This window comes from Anthonomus grandis, chromosome 16 (assembly GCF_022605725.1).
Source record: "Anthonomus grandis grandis chromosome 16, icAntGran1.3, whole genome shotgun sequence".
Classification (NCBI taxonomy): Eukaryota; Metazoa; Arthropoda; class Insecta; order Coleoptera; family Curculionidae; genus Anthonomus; species Anthonomus grandis.
This window is the reverse complement of record NC_065561.1, coordinates 3,579,234-3,592,749: the sequence shown is the minus strand read 5'-3', so window position 1 is coordinate 3,592,749 and position 13,516 is coordinate 3,579,234. Positions and strand designations below refer to the sequence as shown.

The window sequence follows — 13,516 nt, the reverse complement described above, 5'->3', positions numbered from 1 at the left end:
TAGAGTTGAAAACAAATGGGTGGTTAAATTTATAAAAGTATTTAGTATCCTTACTATAATTTTAGGATCCAGTATACTTAAAATGTAGTGTTTTGTATAAAATTTTTAGTTTTTAGTATAAGCATTTATTTTTGTTAATTTTCAATCAATAATTATCTAATCTCTCCTATTATGCACAATAACTAAATATGAGGCCAACAAATTAATAAATATTACATTCAGGATGCAAACTGTTTTTTTTTTATAAAAAAACTTGTGCCTTTTACACGCATAAGATATAGAGAGCTATCATCAGATGGTTTTTAATGTAAACTTTTATTAAAAAGAGATGGGGGTTTTCATGAGTAAGTTATTTTAATAATATATCGTAATATATATACAATTAAAAAAAACAATAATAAAGGACATTGAGTGTGGCAGCCAAAATTCCCGATAATAATAACCACCAAATAAAAATAAATCTCAATACCCAAAAAAAGGAAATATATAAAATTTGAAAAGAAACTAAAATATTTCACCCTTCCTGTGTCGAAAAGTAAATCTTTAATGCCTCAATCCACAGAATAAATGTAAGTAATTTGTACCACCTATTCTCTCATCACTTATTATAAACACCCCACTGATGGCACTAAATACTAAATTTATTAAGTTAAAATTTTTGGTTAAACTGGTTTTACGTACTTAACTCTTATCTTTAAATTAAATATTATCTTGCTATCAACTATCCTGAATTTCTAACTTTATAAAACTAAACCCAAAAATCCGGAATAATAAAATTTAAATACAAATAAATTTTAAGGCCGGACCTGTACAACTTTTTACGCTTGAGTGGCTGGGACTGAGGTTAGATGTCTAAAAAAATAGTACGTGGGTGTCTGTAGTCAAATTTTACGAATCAAATGTATACATTTTTTTAAAAATGTTTAAAACATTTATTTATTTAATGGAATGATTAAATATCGCTTAGAATATTACTTTATGAATCTTTCCACATCAAATTTTGAGATTTAAACATACATGTTATGTGACAATTCAAGCAACACCGGCACACGGACTATGCGCGGCACATCAAAGATTTAAATAGATCTCTCAACTGGACTTTAACTATTATTGCCGACCGTAACATCACTTTGGAGTGGGGTGAGTGCAATTTGATTGACTTTGATGCATGTAAGACTCAAGCCTACCTTGTAAATATTGCATTTAAAAAGTAGGCTGCCTCTGCCGCCTTAAACCGTATTATGTCCGGGCTTACTTTGCCGCTGTCTTTGTCAATTCACTTGTTACGTGTGGAAGTTGGATATAAAATAACTTGGTATGATTAGGTAGCGAAAATAACTAAAGCGCCTTCTCAGAAATTTGGACCTCTTGTTAAAATGGAAAGATATTATACACCACTATAACTTTTAACGCTTTACAAGGCTCATATATTTATCCTCCTCTTGAATATTGCTCTCACATATGGAGCTCTGTACACAAACACACTTTGCGGCTTGATTCAATCTAGAAGAGGGCCATATCTCTTATAGGAGATTCAGAGCTAACCAAAAGCTTAAACAGCTTGAGCCATAAAAGGAAGGTAGCGAACCTGAATCTCTTTTATTGATAACATCAAGGTAACTGCTCTTCCAAACTAGCCCATATCATTCCACCTAAAGCAATATGTGCAAGATCTACTTGACAGGCAGATGCGACTCATAAATATCTTCTTTTTATGGAGAAGGGCAAGTCTGTGGAATCAACTCATCTTGCCCGAACAATACAACTTAATACCAACAGCAAAACTTTCGTAGCTCTGGCACTACTCGTGAAACTCGAGTACCATAGGGTTTGAACTTTTGTGCCAGTGCATTCCGCAAAAAAAACACATTAATTACTGTAAGAAAGACAGTAGAGCATGAGGAACTATATGTTTTTTCTTTTCCATGAATGACCGCGAAGTTAAATTATGGAAAATTTAGGGGATGACCTAAACGATCCTGTGAGTTTTTTATAATATGTAGCCACTTTAAGGAATAATGATCACTTATAACCTAAAACTTTATGTGTTCTAAATCGCACCTCAGTTTTTTAGTAGAAGAATGTCTCTATCACTAGCACGATATACTCTTTCTGTGCTACTTAAAGCTCTTGAAATATAGCAGCGAATATGTTCCCGAGAGAATATATAGGGAACTATAAGAGAATTGTAGCAGATCCAAGAGTAAGGAATTAAATGACGAGGAAACCAAAATAGTTAAAAGAGTTAACTAATATGTTTTTCATCATATTTTTGATTTAGCAACTTCTTGCACTTTGTTAGCTATTATATTTAGTTTGTTTTCTGCTAGTGTTTGATTAACTTTTAATTTTCGAAGTTCTTTAAAATTATAATTTTTTTTTAAAAATTTTTCAGATAATAACTAATATAGTCTTTAACAAAAATAATACTACTGAATGCACTTTAAACGTCTTAAATTATTGAAATTGCATTTCGTGACAATACACAACTCTTCACTAGGACGTTTCAACAAGAACCCCTACCACAAACTTTTTATACATTCCTTAAAATCTACCGACAACAAACAGAGCCATAAGAATAGAAAGTACAAGGCAAGAAGCTCTTAACAACATACAGAGTTTGTCCTCCGTTGAGTGCAGATCACCTGCACTTAACGTCGAAGTGTTCTCTAAACCAGTTCCGCTGTACCGAGTGCACCAGTGCGACCGACCCCGCTGTCCTTCCACCCGACGATCGAGTCTATCATGGCTCACAAACTAGACGAAAATTCTTCCTTCCTGTTGGAGGACGACGAGGATTTCTCGGAGTCCTGTAACACGGACGAGGAAGAGGAAACACCACAAGACAAGTCCGAACTGAAAGCGGATTTGGCCGTTCTACAGACCACCCCGTCAAACCAGGAGGAGTTAACATACTTCTACGAAATCCTGATGAGAAGCGTGAAGAGAAAACACGAGCAGGAGATGAACGCCCTCCGCTAGATCTTCCACAAGACGACCAAGGCACTCAAGAGCCGGATAAAGGCTCTCGAGACCGCCTTGCCGTCCGCTTCCGCTGCGGTACAGGCCAGTCCCGCAGTTGAAGCCCCCCCTGCTGCCCTGGAAATACCTGTGGAGTCCATCGAGATGGCCGAACTCCCAGCACAGGAGCCTAGCTCCTGCACTGCGACTCCAGCAGATCTCCAGGACGAAGACGACGGGTTTCAATCTGTCGTCAGCAGGAGGAAGAGGAGGGAGACCTCGGACCCGGAGACGGTCCCGAGGAAGACACCAACCATCGCGCCACCCGACCAAGCTCCCGCTGCTACCACCTCCACCTCTAGGGCTGGGTTCAGGAATACTCCTCCGGAGCCCAAAAACACCAAACCGCAGGACCAAGATCCCTCCGATCGTCATAAGGGAGAAGACAAAATTCGAGGAAGTCGCCGCCGTCGTGAAGTCAAAAAAAGTACAACATGGCCATGTTGTTAACACCCGCGACGGAATAAAAATCCACCCTCAGACCATCACAGACTACAGAGTTACCCAGGACTATCTGGAATTCTCAAAAGTGCCGTTCCACTCCTTCTCCCTGCCAGAGGAGAGAAGGCTATACATGGTTCTCCGAGGTTCTTCGAGCACTGGTCGGCCGATAGCATCTTGGAGGACCTGAGGAAGCTAGGCTTTCACCCTCACTCAGCGGCACGGTATTTCAACAGGAACAGGCAGCCCACACCACTGGTCCTGGTGCAGCTCCCGAGAGAAGAAAAGTCGATCTTCTCACTTACGGAGCTGCGCGGCGTGGAGATAAGGGGAGAAGCCCAAAGGAACAAGTCCAGGAGAATACAGTGCCACAGGTGCCAGCTCCACGGACACGCCCAGGCCAGGTGCACGGCGGCCCACAAGTGCGTGAAGTGTGGCCAACTCCACGCCACCGCCGAGTGCACAAAGCCCCGCGACCAGCCGGCCACATGTGCTAACTGTGGAGGCCCACATACAGCCAACTACCTGGGATGCCCTAGAAATCCCAAGCAGATCCTGAAGGCAAAAACTACCAGACGGGATCGTCCGTTTACCTTGGGCACCCAGGACAACAGCCGCCTTGTCGCACCACCCACACCACCGCAACAAGCTGCAGCTGCTGTCCCCCCTCCGCTAGGTACAGAACCAAACGCCATGCTACAAGCGTTCTTCGTCTCAATGCAGCAGCAGTTCCAAATGCTGCTGCAGAGCATACATTCCGTGGGAGCCTAAGAAAACTCACCACACTCCACGTAAAGGCCCTCTGCACTTTGCATAAAGTAGCCATTTCCTTAATTTTAAGAAATACTCTAGTTAGGCAAATAGGCATGAATCTTTTACATTAACCTGTAACATATGTCAGTTTCAAAGTGTCAGTTTCAAAGTAAAAAAAAGTAGCTCTTAACATCTGTTTTGCATTAGGTCGCTATTTATATTATATATCCTTGAAACTACAAAATAGAAGTAGAGAGTGAACTGATAGTACTGATGTTACGGTTACTTTTTCACATGGAGCATCATTTATTTACTGGTCCATATTACAATGCATTTAATTAGTCAAAATTTATAATATTATTATTATATCCAATAAACACACAATAGAAAACCTTCTATCTAATTTAACCATTTATTCTGCATAAATAAAGTACAAAGTGATACGAGTGATAGCATTAAATAAATAAGAAATGCCTTCTATGAATATTGAATGAATTCTTAATTTGGTACACAGTATTTGTCCTCATCCATTCTGTGAATAATTTAGGGAATCAATTGATGAATTATCCTTTTGTTTTGTTTTCATGCCTTATTCCTTATTAGGGGAAAAGACCTTTGGTACTTACTTTAGAATTGGAAGTGTTCTAGGAAATATAAGAACTAATTGTGTTAATTTATTTCCCATATTTTATTAAGAGAAAATAAACACAATAAACATTATAGATTTTTCAAAAGTAAACATGTCACTGTCACTTTCTTACAGGTTATGTTTGACAATCAAATTGTGGATATTGATTATCAAATTATTGTGTCAGGGTAGCTGCATGTGATGTCTCACCAATAAATCTTTCCTATTGAATTAAATGATGTGTATGGTGAATCTTTGAATTGATTTTTTTTTATATTTACTGAGGTTGATTATGGTATTGATGATTATGCAGTGTTGCGCTAGCTTCAGTATAAGCGGAGGCTAATGTAAATATTTTGATGGGTCGGATTTTCTGTCTACTGATGAGTCTTGAAGGGGGGGATTGACTGACGGTGATAGATTGTCACTTCCTGGTCTTTTTTTCGGGTGCGGGAAGGCGAAGTGCGAACATTAAGAAATATCGGATTGAAGTTATCGGCTAAAATTAAGGATTAAATTTTACCATTCGCTAATGTAGTGGGATTTATTTGATCGACAATGGTTTGACGTATTATCCAAGCATAATATTTTTGAAAAATTCCCTTTGGGAGATTTAATTTTCGTAAATCGAAATTTGATGTTCGACTTTATGTCATTTCAATATTCTTCACCTGCGTCACCTAATTGAAAATCCTATTAATTCAGGATAAGTGTATTTTATTTCAAAGGGATGTATTATAGGGGTCATTTGTTTCTTAGATTTTTTTTATTTGTGCTAAATTGCGACCAACCATTTCCCTCGAATCGTATGTTCCTTGCAAATTCTTCCTGGGAGTTGTTACACTCAAAGAGTACGGAGCAGAGCGAGAGTACGGAGGCAGCCCACCAACTAAGGAACCTAAGGGATGGCGATTTAAGCAAAGTATGTAAATATTGTTTACTTATTAATTACAAATTCTTTCCTGTCAAACTCAGGTAGTTACATAATTTAGCAGTGAATATTATATAGCATAACTCAAAAAATATATTTTCGCCTTTCTGCATGGCTTAATAAAATAAAACAGTCGTCCTCGACCACCAGTCCATCATCATCCATCCATTAGCTTCACTCATCACCACGTGTTGTATCTTCTTCATCAATGCATTGCCTACTAAGCAAAAATCATTTTTAATTAGACATTCAAAGCCATAAAATTGTCACCACTCAGTAACAGATTGTGTCTACGTCAGATACATCATAATCCCATATTTTAAATAAGATATTCAAAAAAAAAATGTGCGTCAGATACGCTACTTGGTAACATTGTGTACGTCAGATACGTCACAATTTAGTTTTGAATCACATATTTAAAAAAACAATGTGTGTGATATGTGTGCATCGACGATTACTAATAGCCCTGATCTAGGCCATCTAGGTTCTGTTTCTATAAAACTTGTATACCAAATTTATGCTGTATCTTTTATTTTGTCAATGTCTGATATACCGTAAAATTATCTTTTCATCCGTAAATATGAGAATTATTTACAATGATTTATATCCACTGATGTATTTGTCCTTTTAATGATTCGATTTCCGGTATAAAATTGACGGTTTCAATATTTCTTGAATAATTAAAGCTTGGTAATGAGGGAGAAGGATTACTCACCGATACAGCATGAGGCGTATAACTTTTTAAATTTCTCATAGATCTACTCTTACTTTGCTTACGTCGCTTTTGTTTATATTCAATTGAAAGACTGCTGTCTCTCGAGTTACTCGATTAACTGCTAGAACTATGACTTGAACTATAACGATGTTCTATATAACGGTGGCTCTTCGACATTATCATGGCATTTACTACAATCTTGCATACAGCCATCCCTATCAAATTTTGCAATGGTTGCCGTGATCGTAGAACGCACCGGCACTGGTTCGTTTAGATATTCAAAGGCAAATCTACTGACAATATCCGCGGCTGAATTACCCGAGTAATACCAATTAATAATTTGTGTTTTTTGTCCAATGGTATAAGTAAACATGTTTTGTCTAACACGCAACATAATTAATTACTACCTAACTTACACTCAGTCAGCAGTAGAAAGTAAAATGATCCCGACTCGACAAAGACAAAATTAAGCCGCCCGCCGCGCCTTGCCGGCGTAACTTGTTTTTGTCGCACCAATTAGAGTCGTTCGTGCCCGATAGTTATGTGGAAAGGCGCAACTACATATAAATCTTATGACCGGTCGTTGCTAAGCCAGTACTGTATAACCTTATGCTACAAAATAGAAGCAGAGGGTGAACTTTTGAACTGCATAGCTTGATTGGTATTATATATCTTTATTATAAGGCTTTTTAATCATGTCAGCTCTGTTAAAAAGGTCTTTGGAGTATCTTATGCGTATTGTTATTATAACTTTTTACTTATAAGTGAAATATAATAAATATAGACTTTTGCTTTTTGCTATTAAAAATATTAAAAATGTAAAAAACTATTCCGCTTTGGACGTATTTTTCCTCGCCTCCCGTCTGCCTTCGAAATGTAGCTCGGGGACGGCTGATATCCGTCAATGTTCCCCCAGGACGTGTGCCGTCGTCATTAACCCGAAGCGAGCGGCGGAAGCGGCGGTGGCGGCCTGCAAAACGACCACCGAGTCGACAGGCGAATAAGAAGAAATACCGAAAAAAGAAGAACGAAACGAGCGAGAGCGAGCGGACGGACCACCGCAGCACCGGCAGCAGTCAAATCCCGCTTTGAAAATTTGTGAGAGATATGGCTGCTAAAGCAGTGAAAAGTTTTTTAGGATAAATTTTATATTGTCTATTTTCTCTATCATTAATTATTTTTTATGCAAGCGGAAAGCGAACTATTGCAAGGATATTATATAATACAGGGTGTCCTAAAAAAATACCGACAAACTTTAAGATGTGGTGGGAGACATCAAAATAAATATTCTTTATCCGGTAAATATAGGTCCGCAAATGAGCTGTATTACTTCAACTACCAACTATCAATTTACCATCAACTTGCATTAATTTACAATTTGTATCAAATAGTCTCTCATTTGAAGAACTTGCTAGTATGCATCTGGCTTACGTTGCAGCTCTGTACAATGGAAAACAAGCAACTTGCTTGTATGAGGAGAGATATCTAAATCGTAGGAAACCTCATCATAAAATCACCTTTTCTTCTATCCATCGTCAAGTGTTCATACCATTACATCTATGGTTAAGGAATTTACAGAAAATGATATGTTGATTTTAATGTTAAATGGTATTTGCTCATCGTTCGATATTTTAAGAAAATTTATACATTTACACAGCAATAGTTTAGTGATGACAAGCCCTTACATGTATCCAAACCATAATGTAATTTATAATAGCAATAAGGCTCTCTATAGAATATTTCACGCAAATAATATTAATCTAAATAGAATTTTAGAGTCTAATCATGCCAGCAACTTTGGATCAGATTTGGCATCATTACTGTATACCCATATTTTAAAACATTTCAAAAGTAGCATTTTATCAAAAAATGTGTCCACAATAAAACCAAGTAATCAATCTGGACCTCTAGATACTGACTGTGATAGGGATTCTTTTTTATAGATAAATACACAGAAGATGAAGCTCACTCACATTCTATAAATAACATTGAAAATAAGCATGCGAAAAGTTTCAGTAGTTTTATTTTAAATATACAGTCTCTAAGAAATAAAATGGACGAGCTTCATCTTTTACTTGATTCATATGATTTTCCTGATATTGTATTATTAACTGAGCACTGGTTAAAGCCTAACGAATGTTTCTTAATATCTGATATTATATTCCCATATCAATTTTTTGTCGGCAACACTCCATACATGGAGGAACAGCTATTTTAGTTAAACAAACAATTGAAGCTTTTTTCTGTAAAATTAATAAGTATGACAGCTTTCTGTTGGAGAAGGTTTTTGAATTCTCCCTTTGTTTTTGTAAGCGATTTAATTTATATGTTCTTTGTGTTTATAGACCACCCACAGGAGATATTGCTATGTTCCTGGACAAACTTGATTCTCTATTATCCCAATTGTCTCTACACTCCATAGTTATATTGGCTGGTGACTTTAATATTAACTTCACTGATGTAAGCTTGCCATCATATCATACATCCCTTTTAAGTATATTGGAATCTTATGACTTGAAGATGCATGTTCTTTCACCCACACGTATAACATCCTCATCTGCAACTACTATTGATTATTTGTGTACAAATTTAAATGATGTGTCATGTAGAGTACTCTCATCTGGTATTTCTGACCATGAAGCCATTCTCGCTAGGATTCCATGCAACACTGTATTTCCTTCATCTCATTATATAGGAAGAATTTTCAGCAGAGCAAATTTTAATGCTTTTTCTTCTACTGCAGCTTTGGTTAATTGGAATGCAGTTGAAATGGCTCCTGACCCGTTTACTTTGTTATTTCATGTGCTATGTGACAAGATCAATCAGTGTTTTCCTAAAAAGAGGCTTAAAATGAAAAATAGAAAACCATGGGTCACAGCAGGCCTCAGAACTTCAGCTAAAAACCTCCGTTTTTTGGCTAAGCTGTGCAAGTTTACAACTAATGCAAACATTATTCTTTATCATCAGAAATATCGTAGTCTATATAGAAAGACGATAAAAGCAGCTAAGGTTAAATATTATAGTGACCGCTTGAATATGTCCTCAAATAGGCAGAGAGAATGTTGGTCAATTATAAATGACTTCAGGCATTCTCACAAGAAAGTTTCAGAACCAGAAGTAAGACCAAATAGTTTAAATGATTATTACTGTAATATTCCTCATTTATTGCTCAAGGATGTGAATACTAATATTGATCCTTTGCATTATATTCAACAAGTGTCAGTTCAAAATTCTTTTTTCTTTTATCCTGTTAGCCTTACTAATGTTAGAGATGCAATTAAAAGCTTAAAAAACCATAAATCAGCGATGGAAGCAAGGAGCTGATGGAATATCATCAAAACTACTACTCCTTTTGCCTGACTCAGCATTGAATGCCTTAGCTTCTGCCATAAACAATTCCTTTCATAATGGCATCTTTCCAGCATGTTTGAAGGAGGCAGTGGTTATCCCTCTTTATAAGGGTGGAGATGTGAGTGAGCCTTGTAATTTTCGTCCAATTTCTATATTATCTACCCTCTCCAAGATAGTTGAAAAACTTGCAAAAATCAGAATTTTATCTTTTTTGCAACATAATTGCATTTTATCTGCAAATCAGTTTGGATTTCAAACGGGAAAAGGGACTCATGACGCTATTTTCGGCTTTTTGGAGAGTGTCTATGTGTCCTTAAATTCTGGAGAGTCCGCGGCGGCAGTGTTTTGCGATTTATCCAAGGCATTTGATTGTGTAGATCATGGAATACTGCTGTCTAAGCTCAATAATTATGGCTTTAGAGGTGTGGCATTGCAATGGCTGGAATCCTATCTGTCTAATCGTACCCAAAGAGTTATAGTATCTGGATGTTTATCCGATTCCAGATCCCTTAAAACTGGAGTACCTCAGGGTTCAGTGTTAGGACCACTATTATTTTTGCTCTATGTAAATGATTTGGGTTCATTAAAACTGCAGGGCAAAGTGGTTCAGTTTGCTGATGATACCACCATTTTATGGAATCATAGAGATTCTGATAATGTTAGAGCCCAGGTTTTTAAGGATCTTAAGATTTTATCGGAGTGGTGTGCTGCAAACAGGCTTGTATTTAATGTGGGCAAAACCTTTATTATGGGATTTAAGTATGACGTTCAGGGCCTTATGTTTAGTGAAAACTCCCCCTTGCAAAACAAAGAAAGCTGTAAGTTCCTTGGTATTACCATTGATGGTCGCCTTCGCTTCGAAGATCATATCCTAAATCTTGCATCAAAATTATCCTCTGGATGCTTTGCAGTAAGAATGGCGGGGCATGAGCTGGGAGGGGTAGTTGCACGTTCAGTGTACTTTTCTCTTATTGAGTCCCACCTTCGTTATGGCTTGCCTTTTTGGGGTTTAAGCAACAAGGGATTATTAAACATAATTTTTGTGATTCAAAAAAAGGCAGTTAGATACCTATGTTCTGCTGGGTTAAGAGATTCTTGTAAACCTCTCTTTATATCTCAAAAAATCCTAACTCTTTTTTCTCTTTTTATCTTAGAAACAGCTACTCTTATTCATAAATGTCCTAAACCTCCCTCTAACACTGGTCATATGACTCGCCAGGTTAACGATTTTCCCTTACCAATCCCTACATTCTCCCTCACGAAGAACTCACTTATATACCTCAGCAAAAAAATTTACAACCATGTTCCTCTATGTATCAGACAAATTTTAGAAGTTAAGAGATTCAAAAAGGAATTAAAATCACTTTTATTATCCAGGGCATATTATAGCCTTGACGATTTTTTTAATGATACCTTTTAACCTGTGCTCTGACATCATTTTAGTGTTTTAGTTTTGTTTCCTGTTAAATAATGTAATTTACTTCTTCTAAATTCTGTTTTATTGACAGCTTTACTTATTTTTTAATGAAATTTATCAAAAAGATGCTTTTTTTTCTCAATCTGTTTTGTTATGATTAATTTTGGTAATGTGTGTAAATTTTATGGTAAAGTGTTTTAGAAGTTATGTTTGTTTGAAATTTAAAGTGAATTTGGAATTTTTTAGTTTTTAGGATGCTTGTACACAAGATTTTGTTGTCTTACGTAATATAGCACATTTTCTTTCTTTCTTTCTTTCTTTCTTTCTTTCTTTCTTTCTTTCTTTCTTTCTTTCTTTCTTTCTTTCTTTCTTTCTTTCTTTCTTTCTTTCTTTCTTTCTTTCTTTCTTTCACTAGACAGGATTATCTAAGAAGTCAGTAGAGCGAGTCCTCCAGGAACAACTTTAGTAACCTTTTCATTTACAACGCGTATAAACCTTAAATTCTAAAGATTAATGAAAAAGGCTTTTTGTCAATGATTTTTAAAACATAATGAGCCTGATTTTAAAGGAATATTGTTTTCAGATGAGGCATGTTTTAAGCGCGATAGTTACTTCAATATCAGAAACAGCTATTTTTGGCATGATGAAAATTCGTACGCTATGGCCTTTAGAAGACACCAATAATAACACCAAAAATAATTTTCTGTAAACATTTATTATAGTATATAGCTATTTTTGGAAAGAACATAATTGTTGCCAGCCTGTTTAAATGGAGATATTTACCTCCATTTTCTACAAAATACTTTGCCTCGATTATTGCGAAACATTCCTATAAACCTTACATGACGGGACACCTACACATTTTGGTGAAACGTGCGCTGGTACTTAGATCAGCGATTTCCCTAATGATAGATTAGAAAAGGAGGTCCCGTTGCCAGGCCCGCGCGTTCTCCTGATCTCAACCCCTAGATTTTTTTCTTTGGGTTAATTTTTTTTTCTGCTAGCAACCCTGTAGACCATGTAGAAGCTATTCCCGGAATATTCCAAAGAGTTCGCGACTTGGTGACTAATAGTGAAATTTTTGCGTTGAAGCAAATGACCGGCATTTTGAGCAATTATTGCTAACAATAATTTATTTGTTAATGAGCTAATGAACTAAATAATCACTAAACTGCACTGCGATTGTGTTAAATGAGAAAAATAATAGTACTAAAAACAGTTTTTGTGCTCTAGAGCCCAAACGACTCTTTTGCGGACATATGTTTACTGGAGAAGAAATATTTGTTTTGATATCCCTTATCACCCCTTGAAGTTTGTTAATACATCTTCGGGACGCCCTGTATATCGGGTGTTCCAAAAAGATGATGTCAAATTTAAAGCAATTGTTTAGAACGTTATAGTGAAGAATATTTGCATAGGAATTCCTAGTTTTTATCTTCTAGATTTTTTTAGGCTCTCAATACTTGGTTATTAATATTACATCTCTTAACTTAATATTATTGGATATTTTAATCAAAATATCAGCTCACTTGCTTCACATTCGATTAATTTACAATAAAGTTTTACATTTAAGCCTAATAATTGTTGATTAATGATAATACATTTAAAGAATAAGCTAATATGCATCTTATTTATGGCGAGGCAAGAAGCTGAGTAGCTCTACGTCAAGCGTTTCCGTAATCGCCGATGTCTTTCTCAAAGAAAATTTTTTAGAGTTCATCATCGATTATGGGAAATGGGCCGTTTTAAGCCATCAGGAGGTACATGACATGTACAAACAGCTGCCTATCACCCAAAGAAAACTGACTTTTTCTACGAGAAACATAATTTCGCCTTGTGCGGTTAAAGAAGTTACTAAATAATTTCAGCCCTTTAAATTATCAAGAAATACCAGAATTTATCCAGCATTTTTTTAAGTTGATCTAGGCTTATTTTTACCCCCACCTGTTAACACTACTCAGACCCAGTTTAGCATGGGAATATATTCCAACGTTCTGAAAAACTAACAATGTAACATACATACCAAAAGCCGGGCGATCAATTGCCGAGGCATTGTCAGCCCTCTTATCTGCAACTCGATCAAAGCCATGCTAAGTGACAGAAGAATAACGACCACCAGTTACAGAGCAAACGTGTGAACATCTGGGCTACCCGAGGTTGCCCGCAGGGAGGGAGACTCCCGTCCTCTGGTCGCTACTCGTTGACGACCTGTTGGCCATAATTCGACTGTGGGAGGTGGAAGTCCAAGTTTACGCAGAT

The 13,516-nt window shown here is 36.6% G+C and overlaps 1 protein-coding gene across 1 annotated transcript; it reads left to right on the top strand.

Moving 5' to 3' along the window:
* Window positions 1-2,745: 2,745 nt before the first annotated feature.
* Window positions 2,746-4,233, top strand: LOC126745948 (uncharacterized). The gene is made up of 3 exons (XM_050454010.1): window positions 2,746-2,940; window positions 2,983-3,448; window positions 3,503-4,233. The coding sequence occupies exons 1-3, from the start codon at window positions 2,746-2,748 to the stop codon at window positions 4,231-4,233; spliced, it is 1,392 nt and encodes a 463-aa protein (XP_050309967.1).
* Window positions 4,234-13,516: the final 9,283 nt, after the last annotated feature.

Bases quoted from the DNA above. Each gene is read 5' to 3' on its own strand.
- LOC126745948 (XM_050454010.1), top strand. From the start codon at position 2,746: ATGGCTCACAAACTAGACGAAAATTCTTCCTTCCTGTTGGAGGACGAC. The intron at 2,941-2,982 runs GTGAAGAGAAAA...GCCCTCCGCTAG, and splicing joins ACGAAATCCTGATGAGAAGC to ATCTTCCACAAGACGACCAA. The intron at 3,449-3,502 runs GTACAACATGGC...ATCCACCCTCAG, and splicing joins CCGTCGTGAAGTCAAAAAAA to ACCATCACAGACTACAGAGT.